At 51.6% G+C, this 19,288-nt stretch overlaps 1 protein-coding gene across 2 annotated transcripts; it reads right to left on the bottom strand.

Moving 5' to 3' along the window:
• Positions 1–3,177: 3,177 nt before the first annotated feature.
• HPCAL4 (hippocalcin like 4) lies at positions 3,178–18,965 on the bottom strand. 2 transcript variants are annotated; one of them, XM_034413290.3, is made up of 4 exons: positions 18,441–18,965; positions 7,402–7,571; positions 6,207–6,422; positions 3,178–5,768 (listed from the first exon to the last, which is right to left on the bottom strand). In XM_034413290.3, the coding sequence occupies exons 2-4, from the start codon at positions 7,561–7,563 to the stop codon at positions 5,571–5,573; spliced, it is 576 nt and encodes a 191-aa protein (XP_034269181.1). In that variant the 5' UTR covers positions 7,564–7,571; positions 18,441–18,965; the 3' UTR covers positions 3,178–5,570. The 2 variants fall into 2 exon arrangements, with proteins under 2 accessions (XP_034269181.1, XP_034269182.1); XM_034413291.3 differs by having other exon boundaries at positions 18,274–18,578.
• Between the last annotated feature and the right edge of the window lie 323 nt (positions 18,966–19,288).

Here is a 19,288-nt window from a genome sequence, read left to right as displayed (position 1 = left end):
TCCAGCTGCTTAGAAGGATAAGGATTCTCCTCAGAGGTGGTATTCAGCCAATTCCCACCAGTTCGGGCAAACAGGTAGCAGCAATTTGACCTGGGTCACTGAACCGGTAGCGACTACTGGCTGGCCACGGCCGCTGCCCAGTTGCCCCTCGCTCGCCCCTTCCGGTCGCTCAATGCTCACTCCACCCACCGCTGCCCTATATATGTTGCCTTCGCCACGCAGCCCAGCTAATCGCCTCACCAGTCACCTCGCTGATGCCCGCTCAGCTCAGCTCACCAAAGGTAAGCAATGCATGCTGCCCACTCGCCCTTCACCTTGGGTCGGGGGCCGGGGCCCCAGGGATGTGCCTCGGCTGGGTCAGGGAACACGCGATTCCCCAGCTCCGGTCTGACCCCGGAGCTGCCGCCTGCTTGACGTCCGCCTTGACTGGGTTGGGGAATGTGCGATTCCCCGGCTCTGGCCTTGCCCCAGAGCCACTGCCCGCTCGCCTCCCACTCTTCCTTAAGCGTGACGCATTTCTTCAACAGGATGACTCTGGCATCCACAAGCAACAGCTACAGCTGGTGCAGTCCTGCACACAGCTTCCCCCCCTGGGGAATTCTAGGTGAGCCTCCTGGCAAGGTGCTGCTTGTGCCGAAAACAAAGGGAAATCCTCATGGAAACTGCCTTGGAGAAAAAGTGGGACAAAAGTCTGGCCAACCTGTTAAGGAACAAGTGGATCTTACTGGGAAGCGGAATTTCTCTGGAACAGCACATTGGCACTGGGCCTGGCCTGACATCGTCTGGGGAGGGCACACTTTGCTGTCCTTTGGCAGCTTCAGCTGGAGCCTCCGGGTATCCCCCCCCCCACAAATGCCTGCAAGGCAGACTCAGCCGAGGGTCTCTCAGGCAGGAAAGGCCAAGCTTCTCCTGAAGATGGGAGGAAAGGCGTCCCAGCAAGGATTCAGGGGAAAGCAGGACACCTCAAGCTGGTTGGGAGGGGGGAGAGTCTCTTGGGACTGAGTGACCCCCAAAGGGCCACTCAGGGGCAGCAAGGCTAGTCTGACTCAGTTGGTGGAGTTTGTCTGTTTGTTTGAAATTGCTGCTTTAAGAGGGCAGAGCAACAATGTGGATTTTTAAGGGCAGTCTCTCCATTTTCATTCACTCATTCCCAAAACTAGCTTTGCCATTTGGCTGCAGCATCAAGTCAGCCCCAGACACAAGAGGTTTCTGCCCCCTTAACAGGAGCGATGCAGTGGGCAGGCCCTTAGCTGGACAATTGTTTTCTAAAGGACGTTTGCTTTCACTCTGGGGTCCCAAACTGCCCTCTGCTGTATGCATCTGACACGCAGCAGCCCTTTCCCACTTTGGAGTCTCACCTGAACTGTGGAGTCCAGGAGTGAGCAAGCGTTGGCCCAGGGCTGAGGCAGATCAAACCTTCAGCCTCTCTTCCACCAGCCACCCGTGTCAAACAGCCACATCAGACCTGTAGCCAGTCAAAAAGTCCACCAGAATTGATAGGTTGGCCCCTGGAGGCAATTTAGGAAGGGGAACAGCCCACTGCCACCTCAATTACCTGCTTGTTGCCCATAACTGTCAATGGGCAATGCGGTCTTCAGCCATTGGGTGGGCACGGCGCCAGTTTGATAAAACTTGATTCCAGGTATTTGCGTTAATTCAGCAAATATACTACACAAACCTAGCCAAAACATTACTTTCAGTTAACCTATCGCCTACATTACTTTAACAGCTTTTAAATACTTGTCAAAGAAACAGACTCCACAAATGACATGACTTTAGTTCAACCTGATGAGGGGGATCATTTTTGTGAACCTCAAGAATTTAAGGTGTTGTCCTTGTCTCAGAATTTTGACCAACAGGATGATGCTTCCCAGATTTTATTTAGTTCCCAAGTTAATCCATTTCTTGCCTTTGTGTTATACCTTGAAAAAAAATCCCTGAAAGCACTTTGCTTTACACAGAGCCCGTGGCCCAGTGTGGATGCTGGAGTGGCCTGGCAAATGAAGCTCCTGTGCAAACAGGCTGCCCCAGGACTGCCGTCCCTCTCTTAGGACTTGCAAGGACAAAAAAAAAAAAAAAGCAACAGGGTGTCAATCCATTTGCCTCTGTCACTGTCCAACAGACACCCCAGGAGCAGAGTACCGGTAGTCCTTGATTTAGGACTGCAATTGACCCCACAATTTCTGTTGCTAACCAAAACATTTGTTAAATGAGTTTTGCCCCATTTTATGACCTTTCTTGTCACAGTTGTTAAGTTGGGTTGTGAAGTGAATCTGGCTTCCACATTGACTTTGTCCCAAAAGGGGATCACTGTAACCGTCATAAATAAGTCGATTGCCAAGCAGCCATAGGGTGGGTACAGCTGAATTTCGATCATGTGACTGTGGGACTGTTGCAACAGTTGTAAATGTGAAAAACAGTCATAAGTCACTTTTGCTGTTGCAGTTTTGAACGGTCACTAAGTGAATGGTTATAAATCAAGGATTACCTATAGATAAGAACATTGGGAAGGTGCTAAGGCTGGAACAGGCCCTTGGTCCATCTTGTTGGCATCCAGTAGTCAAGCCTGCTCTGTAGCCAGCCAGTGAGGCACAGGGGGGGGGGGAGAGGCCAGCAGCAGCCTCTGAGGTCCAGATCCGCCAGAAACCCCTCCTGCCCTTTTGGAAAATCACCCAAATTGGTTGCCCTTATGACGACTGCTGGCTGCCAACATCAGAGGCTCCACGGACGGTGACTTTTAATATGGCAGAAAAGTATAAATATGCCAACTGCTTTTAATTAAATGCATTACTTTGAAGTAGAGTCAACCTTGCTTTTGCTCGGGCTCCAAATCCTTGCTGGAGCTCAGCCCTAGTGTGTGTGTGATGTGGCTCTTGGCCCAAAGGAGCTGTGCCACTGGAGTGGGAGTGCCCGGGATGCTTCAGGTGGGCAGGCCTGGGGCAGGTCCTCCATGCGCCTCCTCACGCTTCCGTCCTCCTCTCTAGTTTCCCAGCATATGTGTTGCTCCCAGATGCTGGCAGCTTTCACCCGCAACCCCCTTTTCCTGTAGTTTCCTCATGTTTCCTCACTGCAAACCATTTGGGAAAGTCGTAGAGGCAGGCAAGCCACGCATGAGGTGAGACTGGAGACCCCCAAGGGTTCCCCTCCCCTCCCTGGTACGCAGAGACAGACCAGACCCATTGATCATCCTTTTATTCAGAGACCAAACTGAAAACTCCCACCGGAATGAGGATACCTTTGAACACTTAAATAAAAATAGATTTACGTGTGTGCACGCATACACACTCCCCTACCTACCTCACAGTTCCTAAACAAGTACAATACTCACAACCACAATAAGCAATAGGACAATTTCCAAAAGCAATGTTCAGTGCAGGACGGGGCACGGAAGGGCAGGGCAGGCGAAGGGATTGCCTTGGCACAGACGGTGGCTGCCTTGCGGTGGCATGAAACCTTCCTGGGACTCTAGGCCAACCCACCTCATTTCTTCTGCCCCACTCATAAAGCTGCCAAGAAGAAACCGAAGACGTCCATTTTAAATTCATCCCCACCACAAAAAGTGCAATTAACTGGAATTCTGCTTGGACAAAGTCCGTCTCATTCAACCTGGCTTGTTTCCTCCCACACAGGAACTCAGGGCCTTTGATTCACATGGCAAGCCACAGCTAATCTCCCATCCCGCAAAAGCTGCTGGGGAGCAAATGACCCACCGCTGCCTGGAACAATGCTCCGTCTTGGGTTTTTTGCCCAGTCCATCCACTGCTTTGCGAGGGGGGGGCAAGTTCCCCCCTTCTAAGAGTGCCTGAAATTCTCATCCCCCTTCTTCTTGGCGCTTCTGTACTTTTTCCTTTTAGCCCTCCTAACCAGACACTTCAGTGCAGGGGGGTTACCATCATCTTAGCCTTCTGGAGTAGCCAATTCACTTTGCCCTAAATTTCACAGGGCATCAATCACAGGGCACTTCTGCTCAGTTGCAAACCTTAAATGTTATGGGGGAGGAAGTTGAAGGGCATCAGAATTGCCAGAACCACTGGAAAGCTAAGGCAGGTGCTCCCTGCCGCCATGGGGAATACATGTGCACGCATGCAGCTGTGCAAGCACACACCTCCTTTTCCTCTTCACCTTAGGAGCATAGCTAGTTCCCAGGTTGCAAGCTGGAAGGAACAAAAAGCAGCTTATTTATGTCTGTCACAGGTTATGTCTGTCTCCAAACAGCATTCCTCCACAAAATTCCCAGGCTCTGGCAAGGCTCATTGAAAGAGTCCCCTCTGGTACCCTTTACTTGCACCAACATTTTATTTTTAACACGCTGCCCAGCCAAGAACAATCTTTCTGGGGACCTCAGATTGAGGAGCCTGCAATCTCCACCAACTACGGATTCTCGGCACTGTCCCTGGCTTTTTGGAAGAGCCAGTGCATCTATTAGTCCATTAATTATTACAATGAATTATTAGCAGAAGCAAAAACAAAAACAACCTGTACTTTTCCATATGATAAGATTAGTACAGAAATATACTTTTTACCGAGAGCTGTAATGGTCAGCTGAGGAGGGGGATGGTGTCCCTCTGCTTCCAAAGATGGAGAGCAGGAATCTCAGCCAGCCCTCTCCAAACAAACCTCTACGGAGAGGTGGGAATACAGCTCCCCCATCCCCAGACAGGACCTTTTGTCTGGCTGGAGGTGGGAATTATTAAGAGATCCAGAGGGTAGATTTGTGCAGGGAACAAAGGCCTAAAGCTGGGGGTTTCTGAATTTGGCAACTTTAAGATTTGTGAACTTCAACTCCTAGAATTCTCCAGCCAGCCAAAGCTGCAGCCAACTCTTCAATTCTGAGAGCTGAAGTCCACAAGTTTTAAAGTTGTCAAGTTTGGAGACCGACCCCTGATCTAAAGGGGGGGGAGTTATAACTTTTTTAAAATTTCCAAAAAGGAAGCACAGGCTCCCCCTGGCCAAAAATGGTTGCATCTGCTGTTGGCTCTTCATGGTAGTGAAGAAGTGATTGGTGGTGGGGGAGGAGGAGAGGAAAGAAACATCTCTTTTTGGGACTCAGGACACTGAGTGGAAAACACAGATGAGACCTGCCATCAAACAGGGTATCTGTAAAGATTTGTTGTTGTGGGGGACACAACAGGGAGAGGGGGGTGTAGATTTTTTCTACCCCTAAGAGCTAGTAATTTAAGAGAATTGAGCTTGTAGTTGTAGACATCTGGGACTCGGATCCAGGCAGCCCATAGGAAGTTAAATGTGCTGCCAGAATGTTGGGAACGCTTCCTGTCCAAGGAGAAAAGCAGAGGCCAGAGACTCCAGCCAGAGCGGAGCCAGTGGATCGAGGGGGACATCTCTGGCTGAACGGCTAAGGCACCTGGCCAGAGGGTCATCGTCTGGACCTCTGTGCTGGCTGTGCCGAGAAGGGCAGGTAGCGCAAGTGCTGGGAAAGGCACTTGCAGACTCATGTGGGCAAAGACAGCAGGCCTCCCTCCCTCCCTCCAGAGGGGGCTTGCAGCCCTAAAGAGAAAAGAATGACAGCGCACAGCTGGGCAGGGGACAGGCTGACCAGAGCCCCAACCCTTCTACTTCTGCATGTCGCACTGCAGCAGGAGGACAATTGAGGGGTCGCTCTTGGCTGCCTCCTTAAACTCTTCCAGGCTGATCTGGTCATCTTTATCCTTGTCCATCTTGGTGAAGATCTTGTCAACCCGCTGCTGGGGTGTCAGCCCATCTTGATCCATCCGCATCATTATGACAGTACCCACCATCTTGTAGATAGCCTGAAAGACAGATGGGAAAAATGTTTCTTCCAGTGCTGATCACAAGACCAAATACCTACATTGCTGCCTCCCCACCTGCAATGAGCAGCCATAAGACCACGCATAGACTTCTGGATACCTGAAGGTAGGACCACGAGCATGGGATCAGCCTATGGGAGATATGGTACCATTGCATTTATCTGCTCTTCACTTTGGGAAAGGACAACTTTGGGGGGGATTGGGAATCGCAAGGATTCCCTGATTTTCCTGATTTTTTTACGTTGATCAGGCCTATTTTAGGGGGTTCCCAGGGGGGGAAAGCATTATAAAGCTGTAGCAAATTGTGTCGCCTCTGAGTGATGATCTGTTGCAACTTCAGCAACATGATTTCAGCTTGGCCATCCCTGCACTGGCCCAATTCAAGCAAGCCTGAAATCCATCCAAAGGAACATCTGCTACCTCGATGATCTCTAGCATCTCTAAGCGTGTGATCTTCCCGTCGCCATCCAAGTCGTACATCTCAAAGGCCCAATTCAGCTTTTGCTCAAAGCTGCCCCTGGAAGTGACGGACAGAGCGCAAATGAACTCCCGGAAGTCAATGGTCCCATCTCCATTCTTGTCAAATGTGCGGAAAGCATGCTGGGCGAACTTGGATGCATCACCATAGGGGAAAAACTGCAAGAGGAAAAATGGGAGAGGTGTTTTCACAAGAGCTGCTGCCAGCAACAGGACACCCTCAGGTGATGAAACAGCAAATACCCCAGCAGCAGCAGCCTCCCATCCCTCCAGAACCTCACCCAACCAATGCTGCACAGAAACACCACTTCTACTTTGTTGCTTTTCCTAAGGTTCATTCCAGAAAATCACAAATGGCTTGAAGAGTGCATCCCATTCCCATCCCTTGCAAAGCCAGTATAATGACATGGCTAATCTGTTGGATTAGGAGTGATGAAACCCAGATTTATTTATTCATGGTATACCAAATCTTGGGCTCAAGTTCTCTTGTAAACCAGGAGCTTGCTAGGTAACCCTGAGCCAGTCACTCTTTCCTGCCTCACAGGACTGATGTTACAGCACATAATGCAAGACGTAAGAGCCATGGAGCAGTGGTTAGAATGCAGAACTGCAGGGCTAACTCACTGCCCACTACCAGGAGTTCGATTCTGAATGGCTCATGGTTGACTCAGCCACCCATCCTTCCAAGGTTGGTATAATGAGGATCCAGATTGTTTGGGGAGAAAGGCTGGCTCTGTAAACCGCTTAGAGAGGGCTGTAAAGTAGCATAAAAGTCTAAGTGCTATGGCCATAATGACCACCTTGAGCTGCAGATGGGAGGCCTCACTGATAAACCAACATTATCCAAGTGAGCTTCATCAGATCTATAGTACTCAGAAAGTAGAACAGAATAGAACATTCTTTATTGGTCAAGTGTGCTTGGACACACAAGAAATTTGTCTCCAGTGGGTAAGCTCTCAGTATACACACAAGCAACAAAGTGATAAATCATACATCATAAGACACAACCAACACACTTCTTAAAATGGGACAGGCAAGCTTTATGGCTACTCTGAGAGCTCTGACATTCATACATCAAGAGCGTGCTGGTTGAAACAAGCTGCCCCAACTCAGCTGCCCTCCCCACTCCACACCATACCTTGATGTAGAGTTGCTGGAATTCCTCCAAGTTGAGGATGCCCGTGGGGCAGTCTTTCAGAAAGCCCTTGTACCATTGTTTCAGCTCCTGCTCATTAAATTCAGTGCTCCTCACCAGGTCATCCAACATCTCTGGAGCCAACTTGCTGTTGTGCTTCCCCATTGTGACTTCTGGAAAGAGAAATGTGTTAGCCATATTACTGCCCTGGCACAGTCTTCAGGTGCCTCTGTCTCCCTCCCTCTGCCATGTGCCCACTCTGGGCTATAAAGCTGCATGGGGTGGAATGTCCCCACTTTCCTTCTGTGGGTGCTGCATATTTCATAACAAAAAGGGAGCCAAATGGTGATTCACTAACACCAGGAGAAAAACATGAAGAAGGAATGCCTACACCAAGCAAGCAGTCCACATTGTTCTAGGATGAAGCCAGTATTAGCTTTGCCATCTGAACAATGACACAGAGAAAAGCAACACTGATATTCAGCATTTGGGTAGCAAATACCTAGTTGTTTGAGGCTGAACTGCAGCATTGCCAACTTCAAGGTGGCAACTCACTTGAGAACCAATCAAACCATAAGGTAAAGGAAGGGGAACTCAGATAGAAAAGAGGACACAGAGGAAGCAAATGCAGGCTCAGTCATACAAGCCTCAGATGCCACTATACCAGAGGTGTCACACTGGCGGCCCATGAGCCAGATGCGTCACACATAGGCCACGCCCACCCCAGCTCCGCGAAGGGGAAAAAATGTCATGAAATGTTACATGACGGCAACGTGACACCACAAGTATGACACCTGTGCTCTATACGAAAGCTCAAAGTATGAGGAACTAACAGGGGGAACTTGAGGGCAATACAATATTGTTGCCATTACTTTGGTGGGATGGAAGTTGACTGGAGTGTATGTACTCTAGTTTAGAAGGATATAAACTGTTCAAAAGAAACAGACTTAACGAAAGAGGAGGTGAAGTTGCATCATATGTAAGAAATCACTACACTTTTACAGAAATCCACAATACCAAGGATGAAAACCTTATTGAATGCATTTGGATTAATATGCAAGGAAAAAGGAACGATACTGCCATAGGTCAATGACGGCGAACCTTTTTGGCACCAAGTGCCGAAACAGGAGCAAGCTCAAACATTTTTAGCACCAAGTGCCAAAATGGGTGCATGCTAGTGCACGCATGTGCGCGTGCCAAAAAAACCACATAATCTTCTAGTTTTCGGCACACACATGAGCACCAGTCATCTCGTCTGCTAGTTTCTGGTGCGCATGTGTGTGCGAAGACTAGCTGTCTGGTGCGCATGCACTTTGGGGGTCCTCACCGCCTCTTTCTGAGCCAGAGCCCCTTCCTGGCCTTGGAACAAGCCAGCACAGTCTCCCTCTCCTGCCACTTCTTCCAAGATAGCGCGACCGCTTCCCAGCCGGCATGCCACTTACCACGATCGCTTCCCGGCCGGCACGTCTCCATGTGTGAAGAGCTGAAGAGCTGTGCTCTCCTCCGGCCCTCCTGGGTTAGCTCGCCTCCCCGCTGGTGGCTTTTCCTACTCCTGGCTGCTCCAGCATCCTGGCTGGAAGCTCTCTCTGCCCTGCTGGCTGCTCCTGCCACCGCCAGGGAAGCAGCAGTGTGAGAACTACCACCGCCAGGGGCAAGGGAATGGCGGCGTCAAGGACGGGTGGACGGGGCCCCCGCCCAAGTGGGCTTCTTGTGTGGCCCCAGACCTCCGGCAGGGAGAGACGGAAGCATTGGCCCACTGCTCCTGCCGCCGCCGGGGAAGCAGCAGTGCGAGAACCGCTGTCGCTGGGACACACCTGAACCCAGAAGAGGAAAAGGAGCAGAGCTGGGAGTAACCAGAAGACTAGCTGGCCAGTGTGCATACGTGTGCCGGAAACCCAGAAGAGGAATGGGTGACGCCGCGTGTGCCAGGCGACATGGCTCTGTGTACCACTTCTGGCACGCATGCCATAGGTTCGCCATTACGGACCTATAGTATACCCCTTTAGCAAAACCATTTCTTTTTCCTCTGATAATCACCCAAATACTTTCATCCTAGTATTGTGTACTGAACCTCAGTGGTGCACTGGTTAGAATGGAGAACTGCAGACTACTTTTGCTGACTGCCAGCGGCTGCCAGAAGCTGCCAGCAGTTCAGCAGTTCGATTCTCCCTGGCTCAAGGTTGACTCAGCCTTCCATCCTTCCGAGGTGGGTAAAATGAGGACCCAGATTGTTGGGGGCAATAGGCTGACTCTGTAAACCGCTTAGAGAGGGCTGTGAAGCAGTATAAAGTGCTACTGCTACTGTGGAAGTGTAGTAATTCCTTACATACAATGTGACATCCAGCCCTCTTGTTGAGTCTGTTTCTTTTGAACAGTTTACATCTGTTTGATCTCCCACTTGCTTCAAAGTTTGTCTCCCAATTGATGTCATGGTAGTTAAAATCCCCCCCCCCCGTGACTACTATGGTGTGATTCCTGCACACATTAGTTAAACGCAGTCCTTAATGGAACTACATCTGCATGGAGGGAAGTAAGCAGTGGGATACCACAAGGTTCTATCTTAGGCCCAGGACTCTTCAATATCTTCATAAATGTTCATTTAAGTGATGAGGGAATAGAAGGGGAACTCATTAATGTTGGTGAACCTTTTTAGCACCAAGTGCTAAAGCGCTTGTGTGCCAGAAACTGGAAGAGCAGCCACCCGCGGTGCATGCGCACGATGGGAAGATGATCTTCCGGTTTCTGGCACGTGCATGTGCACCGGCCACCTGGTCTTCCAGTTTCTGGTGCGCATGTGTGCACAAAGACCAGTGCCTGTGCACATGCACGTGCCAGGAACCAGAAGATCAATTTCCCGGCACATGCATGCGCACTGGGGGGCTGCTCTTCCAGTTTCCGGTGCTCCCGCACACATGAAGACCAGCTGGCCGGCGTGCTGGAACCTGGAAGAGCAACGGGCGATGGCTTGTGTGCCCAGAGAGATGGCTCAGCATGCCACTTCCAGCACGCGTACCATAGATTCGCCATCACGGCCTTAGATGATAGGCTGAAGATCCAGATGGATCTTGACAGACTTGACCACTAGGCCCTATTTAACAAAATGAAATTCAATGTAGATAAAAGTAAGGTTTTACACTTAGGCAATAAAAACCAAATGTACAGCTATAGATTAGGTCAATAGCAGCAGCTGCAAGAGGGATTTTGGAGTCCTAGTGGACAATCATTTAAATATGAGCCAGCAGTGTGCTGCAGTTACCAAAAAAGCCAATGCAATCCTAGGCTTTGCGATAGAATCAAGATCACATGAAGTATTAGTACCACTTTATAAGGCCTTGGTAAGACCACACTTGGAATACTGCAGTCAGTTTTGATCACCACAATGTAAAAATGATGTTGAGACTCTGGAAAGAGTGCAGAGAAGAGTAACTAAGATGATTAGAGGGCTTGAGGCTAAAGCATGAAGAATACTTGCAGGAATTGGGTATAGGTGTCAATCTTCTGTCCCTTCCCCCCCCAACCCACTGTCCTGGGTCCACAGGATCCGGCCGCGAGGTACTTAGAAGAGGAGTGGGTCAACTTATTTTCCAAAGCACCAGATAGCAAGACAAGAAACAATGGATGAAAACTAATCAAGGAGAGAAGGAACCTGGAATTAAGGAGAAACTTTGTAACAGTGAGGACAATCAGTAGAACAGCTTGCCTTCAGAAGCTGTGGGGCGCCATCACTGGAGGCTTTTAAGAAGAGACTGGACAGCCAGCTGTCTGAAATTGTATAGGCCACCCAACCCAGCAGAGAGGAAATAGATGAACTCTTTGCTGATCAGTTAGCTGAAATGTGCAGGAAACACACGGCTGTAGTAATGGGGGACTAGAGGGTGCTGCGTGTACACTGAACTGCAGACGACAGGAATTTTCTTCCCTTCAAATAGGAAGGGCTCCACCAGCCGTTCTTCCAAATGCTGGCTCACCTTTCGCCCTGCTAGATAAGACAGGCAACATGGAGCCTTCCTGTGTTTTGGCTTGTGAGGCACATGGTTGTTGTGGGAAACGGCACAGGGAAGAGAAGCTACCAGACACTCTCGCACAGACCAGGGGCAGGAATTTTCTTACCAAGTGTGGTGGAGAAAAGGCTTTGAGGATGCCATCCTCTGCCGGGCTCTTTCGCCCACCGATTTCTCACTTCTGGGAATCCAGGAACTCTAAATGACCTGCTTCCTTCCCCTGGGAAAGCAGATCCATGGGCCTTTCGGGGGCTGCCATTGGGGAAAAGACGGAGCCTCTGAAGCCCGAAAGCTGGGCCAGGATCACGGGATCCTCTTCCGGGAGGAGAGATCATGGGAAGCACAGTAGGCAGCGATCAGCTCAGGCAAGCCTCCTTCTGGGATCTTCCCCTCCCCTCCCCCCTCCCCTGCAAGAACCTTTCAAAGAAGCTCCTAAGCTGAACGCAGGGATCGCCTTTCCCCAGTTTCTGTGCCCCCCACCCCCCACCCCAAATTCCTCAAGTGAGGACCTCTCACACTTCAAAGCCACTCTGCCAGCCCCATAAGCTTACTCAGCTGAGAAGGTGGATGTGGCCCTGTTGCCTGGGCCGGCGAATGACTTCTGTTCAGTGGGGCTCATTCACGGACGATTGGCATGAATGAGGGGAAAGGAGGCCCAATAATTCTGCCAAACCAGCCCTCAACCGAGATGGAGAACACAGGGACCCATGACTCCATTTGTGCCACTTCTCTCCCTGGGAGAAGACGAGGCCACGGATTAACCCAGTGGGTGCTTTGCATGGTCCAGGAACCTAGCTCTTCTCTGCTACCCCCAAACAGAGTGCAGTTCCTTAGCTGCAGCTGTCCAAGGAGAACCAATGACCTCGAGAGCATGCCCAGCTGGAGGGCCCAACAGACAGCCCTGGGAGATGGCCCTGGGTGAGGGCAGCCTGTTTTGCCCTGGAGGCAAGAGACCTAAAATGCAGAGAAGTCCAACATTTGGGGGACCCTGCAACCTTCTCCCCACTGGCCAGGGTGCCTGCCTGGGACGCTGTCAACGGCAAAGCCTGGAGGGTTGCAGGCTTCCTCCTCGCACCTCCACCCCAGTAAAGCAGCCTCTGAGGGAATGGGGGCGTCTCTAGGAGAGACAGCTCCCTGGGAGAAAGGCCTGGCAGCCCCCTGCAAGCCGAACGTTTGGGGACTGAGAGGAGGCTTTGGCACAGAGGGCAAGTGCCACCTGTTCTGGGAAGGGCCCTGCCCTGCCCCCTTTGCCAAAGGAAAGTGGCTGCTAAACTGCCATTTCCACTTCAGTTTCTCTTCCACACTCTCCTTTCAGTGCCAAGGAACTGACAACACAACGCTTCCTATGTTTACCCTTCTCTCTTGAAAGGCACACATTTTTCTGACCTTCAGGGAAGTTAAGGGCCAGGAGAGGAGATCTTGTTTGTTCCTGAAAATGCCTGGGAGCCGTTGGGCCAACTGGCACTGAGAATCACAATTCCTTCTTCGCCACCCACCATGGACCATAAGAGCTCGTTTTATGCACATTCCACAACCCAGCCACCGGCAAGCGATGCTGAGGGGCGTAGAGAGGAATTTTGTCTGCAGACCAAAGACTGACCCAAGAAACACCATTTCTTGGCACCTGGCCCAAGTGGTCCAGCAGTAAAATATGACGCAAACAGCTTTCTCCTTGCGGTGGTTCTGCAGCAAGTGAGGGCTGAAGAACGTGGATGTTTCATCACCATGCCAAATAACAATTGTGACTTTACTAAGGCCATCCACAAACTACACCCAGTTTGTGAGGACAAGTTTTGTGATTTGCTGTCTGACATTCTGGGCAACACACGTAGATTTACGAATTAAGTTACAACCGTTCACTTTTTCCAGATCTGCAGTCACACCTTGAACAGGCCAGTCTTCATGAAAGTCTTGGCTGCTCTTATACATTTCATGCGTCTCTTTCCTTCTATTGCATTTTTTTTTAATCTGATTTATATGCCGCCCTTCTCCGGAGACTCAAGGCGGCTTACAATGCGTTAAGCAATAGCCTTCATACTTTTGTATATTTATACAAAGTCAGTTTATTGCTCCCACAAACTGGGTCCTCAGTTTGCCCAGAACCTCTTTATCTGAGGGGGGGCCCTTCATTTATCCCACCTTTTTTCCCAGGCGCTAGACACCACACTCTCTTCTCCAATTTTTCCCAGGCAGCAACTCTGCAAAGAGGCACAGAGCAGCCAAAGTTGGGGGGGGGAAGGATTTAGACCCCGCCTTCCCCCACTCCTTAACCAACACATCAGAGGGCTCTCTTGGACTGACTTCTTTGGAACCACTGTCTGCCATCACGAAGTCTATGGAGATGGAAACGGGAGTTGCTCCTTGAGACTCAGCTACAGGATGGCTGCTTTGCACCCTCAGCCTCCTCCTCCTCCTCTCTCCCAGGCTGGATACCTGGTGGATGATCTTCGGAGGGCAAAAAAAGGAAGAGCAGCCATTTCACTGTCCCCTTCCTCTGTTGCGCATGGCAACAGATGCGGTGGCTGTCATGGCAACTGCTGCATTGTCATGAGATTGACCCCAGCAGCAGCAGCAGCAAGCATCTTCCCTGAAGCAACTGCCCGACTGGCCCTTTCATCCGTGCACCTCTTCTTTCTTGACCCTGCTACCTGTTTATGACCAAGCAAAAACTGCCACAGAGACCCCCTTCTGATGGTCACTGCAGCTTCAGGCAAGAGGTTGCTGCCATTTTGAAAGCCCTCCTGATCCTATCTTGCAAGGCCCATTTTCAGTGGAACGAAAGAGGGTGCAGCCAATTTTTTGGGCAAGGGGTGGCCCTCCTTCACTGGGTGCCATTAAGCAGAAGCTGTTCCACCATCTGTCAGGTCTGATTCAACAGGGACTCCCTCACCAAGCAGCAAGTTAGTCTTGATAGCCACAATGACTCCTCCCATTGCCGTTATGTCTGTACCCAACACTCTTCAGGTCAAATATAGCAAGCACTGAATTGATCGGTAACATAAAGCAACATATGGTGGACTCAGAGGAGCTTAAGCTTCACTTGCAATTCACCAAAGATTGTGCTTGACATCTGAAACAGAGGAGGCAATCTCCAAAAAACGTTACAGAAGGTCTTGTGGGACTGGAGGAACTTCCACCTTTGAATCCTCAGGCTCTTGACAAATCTTGCAGAAAAGGTCTGCAAGATAAACAGCTGGCTAGTTGAGTTTGCAGATTCTCAACTGTGCTACAGAAGGAAGCAAAATGGAAGGAGGCCTAAGTCCTGTAGCCCTACCTGAGCAGAAGACTAGGAGAGCCTCTTTCACAACTCGAGGCTGACTTGAGTTGCAATGCAGCTTTCTGCTGAATGACTGGAATAGAAATGTTTAATTGTTAAGAAGGCACCTATGTGTCTATGGGGAGGGGGATTGCCCTTTTCCAAGGAACTCCCACAGCTTCTGCTCCCCACCCAGGAAGGCAAACAGATATGCAGCATAGTTCATTCAGCTGTCCCAACCACCATGCCAAGCAGGCTCTCCTTTCTATCTGACCGGGCCACTGCTTCAGATGCCAATCCTGTCCTCGCTCTCTCCATCTCTCTCCAAAGGTATCTGGAAGTCAACAGTTTCACCTGATGGACCATCATGCCCACATCTCTGGGCTGCCTTCCAGCTCCCCATCAGCATCTGAGATCATTCTGCTATTTAACATGCCTCTGTTACCTAGAATGGCTGCCAGGCTCCACGCCATTCTGCCCATTGTGCTTCTTGGCACAGGTGCGCCTGTCCACCCTTGGAAGGCAAGCACAGCCCCACAGGCATGGCCACCACTGGAGTGCAGCTCTGCCAATTCCCTCCCCTTTCTAGTTCGACCCGTGCACTATGCTGGTCCAGGCAGACGGTTGACTGATTGTCCTGTTTTTTGCTTCAGGAACTGTAATAGGTTGTAAAGGAGTGGCCATTTGCATAATCCCGTATAAGAGAATGGAAAAATGGTCTGCTAAGGATGGAGTTTTGTCTCGCTTTTAAACTCCTGTGTCTCTCTAAATTACAGCTAGACGGGTTGCTTTTAAAACCAAAACCAAAAGGCAAACATCACTGCTTGAGGTCTCATTTTGCCGTAAGCGGATGGGTTCCTCCCGGTGGCAGTTTATACAGACCTCTAGAACAGGCCTGGGAAGAGGCAAAAGTAGCCTTCAAGGCACCCCAAATCCTAACGCTGAGCCCTCACATTCAGCCAGAGATTCCCTTCCTTGGCCTTTTCTACATATTGGCTATTTTCTCCATAATCATGCTGGACAAATACTGAAGCAAAAATAGGCAAGAAGGGTAAAAAAAAATCAGTCACGCCACAAAACTCCTCCAGGAACAGAATCTCCGCAGACATAGGAATATCCTGTCTGGGGCTGACCAACTTGCCTTGGATGAGAGAGACCTAACCCAAAGAGATGCCCATGGAAAGGAAGCCAGTGCCTCTCAGGGCAAGAGGCAAGCTCTCCAGATGACAAGATCAGCCTCTTCCAATTCACCACCCTGGCTGGGGGCCAACAGACACAATCCTTATCCAGCATGTCCAAAGACTGGCAAGGAGAGGAGTCACGTAGTCTGTGGTGGGCCAAGACCAGGAGGATCTGGACACAAGTAGGTGCAGCTGATACCTTTTAATAATTGGCTAGTGGAAAAAGCTGCTGAACTGCTTCTCCTTAGCCTCCCTCTGAGTTTTGTGTGTGATCCGTGATCTCAGAATCAAACTGAGAAGGTCCTTTTGAGGACAGCGAGCCCACCCTTTTGCTCAGTCCACAGGCCAGCACCCATGACAGATGGCTGTCCAGCCTCTCCTTGGACCCATCCAGGAAGAGGACACTATGGTCTACCTGGGAAATTGGCTCAGCTCTCAACCTGCCCTCCCTGTTGGGAATCTTTTCCATTCAATTGGAACCTGCCTTCCTGTTGCCTGGAACAGCATGTTGTTCCAAGTCCAGTGCTGTGGAGCTCTAGACACGGGTCATGCCCATGGGGTGCTCTTTCAGGGAGCAGGATGCTTTTTAGTAGGAAAGAGCTGAGCTACGACACCCTTAGGACTGCCATGCATTCACAGCAGGAGCCACGAAACACTCCGCCTCCTTCGCTTTGCCACAGGAGAAAATGCTGATCTCATCCGGCTTACAAGATGTTCTGAACATGAGAAAACGCTCCAAAAGGACTCCCTATTCTGGCTGCTGCTTGGCATTTTCTGGACAACTGTGATCCCTGTTCAGACCTCCAGGAATTCATCCTCAAAACTCAAGGAGGAACAGTTTCATCGTGGACCTTTCTCCCCTTTCCCTCTGACTTGTCTTCACTCAGACTTTTGCAGACTTTTTTCTTGCTCTGTTTTCCAGCCTGGCGCCAAGGCATCAAGGGATCGCCCAGACTGTTCAGGGCTCAGTGAATGCAAGAGAGCTTGTGATGCTTGTGATCAAAATGATTTGATGACCAATACAGACTTTAATTTAAGCTACAGTTCTTACGCTGGTTATTCTCTGGGTTCACATAAACCCTTCAATCAGAAACCAAATCCAGTGGTGTGGGCCCACTTACTGAGCCCCCTCCAAAACAACACCAAGGTAGCTCCGTTGGGTTAATGCAGCTGAGTCGGGTTTGTAACTGATCCATCTAAATATGCTTATGAATTCCCTCCTGTACAGCCACTTGCAAAATAAGGCCTTCTGCCCATGCTCAGCCCACACCAAGGGTCTCTTCGCTGCTGAACCCCTGGCTTCTTCCCTAGCAGACGACCCTGGCCACTTTTACCCCCTCGCCCTCAGATAAGATGATAGCTGGCTCTTAAAGACAGGCCAGAGGAGAGCAGACCCACAACTGCTGTCCTCCCAGTGAAGGGTCTGACTGGCTCTTCCAGTTCCTGACCCAAAGACCGGGGGGGGGGGGGGGGCAATTACAGCCAGACTGGCTCACGATTAGCCAATCAGGTCACTGGCTGCAGTCAATTAAGAGGACCCAGAGTAGCAGTCAGTCAGCTTCCCTTTCATAAAGATGTTCACACAGTGGGTATTTCTCTACACCAGCAAAGGAGGAGCCTGTTCCGTTTCCCTCTTTGGGTCAGGCATAAACTGATCTCCAAGAAGACGCTTTGTGGGCTTCAGCCTGCTGTCCTTGGAAATGCAGGCATGAGGGTTTCAGACCCAAGACCCCCTTGGGGCCTCCTGATGCAAGGGGTGTGAGTGTGTGTGTGTGTGTGTGTGAGACACAACAATGGTTTGCTCACCAACCCCATCCGCCCAGCTGCAAGTTTTTTGGACACAGCAAGAGTCTTTTCATCAATCCCTCTGCCCAACCAATTGTTGTGAAGACCCTGATGGATAAGGGAAGCCCTTGGGGGGGGGGTGTATGTGACCTTTTGGATACAGAGAAGCAGGTTACAATCAAAGATCAGCACTTCCTTCTCTAGACCATTTTAAAAATCGGCTGGAAAATAGGAAAATGCCTCTTCTCACCCCCTCCCACCCCCACCCCGACTTCAGAGACCAGATTTATCATTTCTCTCCTTGGCTGAGAAGAGGCAACAGCGCAGCTCCTTTGCCTCCCCCTCCCCTGGTTTGCAAAGGCAAGACCCTTACCCTGCACCCCCCACCCCCACCCCCGACAGAGAGTTCCTAAAATCAGGCGTTGACTTGCTGCAAAGAAGGAGGGGGGAGGGAGAAGGGGGCGGGGGCGGGCAGGCATAGGGATGAGCCCAACGGGGCTTGGGGGCGAGTGAGGAGGGGAAAGGGGCCGCTTCCCATCTCGCCTTCCCTGGGGCCGGAGGGCAGCGCCCGCTTCGCGTCCCAGCGCTCGGCTCCAGACCGCCCAAGGAAGCCTGAAGGCGCGAGGCGCGCTTCTGCCCGGTCGGCACCCACCTGCGCGCCCCTTGGCCGGAGGAGTCCGGCGCAGCCCTGGGCCAGGAACAGGCTCCGCAGCTTCCCTGCCAGGGATGGGGGTCCGCCTGCCGCCCGCGAGCCCGGGGGCGGCGGAACTGCGCCAAGCGGCACCTCCCCTCCCCTCCCTCGGCGGCGCCGCAGCTCACCTGGCGGGCGCGGGTCGGCCGGCTTGCTTGCCTGCCCTCTCTCGGAGGCGCGCCCGGTGCGGAGCAGGAGCCGCGGGAGCAGCGAGCGCTCCACCGGGAAGCGGAGGAGGAGCTCCGCCGCGCTCAGCCCCACCTGCGCCGCCGCCGCCGCCGCCTTCAGCACCTTCCTTCTCCGCCTCCCCGGGAGCAGAATGTGGCTCGCCCGCCCGCCGCCTTCGCGCGGAGCCTCATTGGCTGCGCCGAGTGGCACTCATGCCTCTTTCGCTCCTGGAGCCCCCCCTCCCCGGCCGCGCTGCGGAGGGGCCCGGGCCCCCCGGGAAAGAAGCGGCCGTCCGCTCGGCCCAGGCAGGAGCGGCCAGCTCTTCGGGGCGCTTGGGGGTTGGCGGGGCTCGCTGCGGAGGCGTCGCTCCTGCAGGAGCCGCTGAGGGCCGTCGAGCCTCCTTGGTGAGGCGGCTCGGTGCCCTCGTGGGGGCTGCGGCGAGAAGGGCTGCCTGTTCACAAGATGGCTGCCGGGGGGGCGAGTATGGAAGGCGGCCCAGATTCACCTGACGGCTCCTTGTTGTAGCCCCCTCCCCCTCCCTTGTTTTGCCCCTTTTCTGAAGATTGGGGGAGGGGGCATTGGCAACAAAGAGCGTGCAGGGGCTCACTAGCCGTTTCCCACACAGCTTCGAATTTCTGAAACATTGAAATCGTTTCCCATTAGAAATAGTAGCTGTCTCGTGTAACCTTTAGCTGGAGGAGGAGCCCAGCAGGGGCAGGGATGGGTCTGCAGGTGCGTTGGCCCCTCAGCTGTAAAGCCTCTCTTATCATTCACATTACATAGAAATCCCTCCCCTTTGCTCTACCAT

Source organism: Pantherophis guttatus, chromosome 10 (genome assembly GCF_059756535.1).
Source record: "Pantherophis guttatus breed Tessera chromosome 10, ASM5975653v1, whole genome shotgun sequence".
Lineage (NCBI taxonomy): Eukaryota > Metazoa > Chordata > Lepidosauria > Squamata > Colubridae > Pantherophis > Pantherophis guttatus.
Note: the sequence above shows the minus strand (reverse complement) of the source record. Positions and strands in the feature narration are given on the sequence as shown.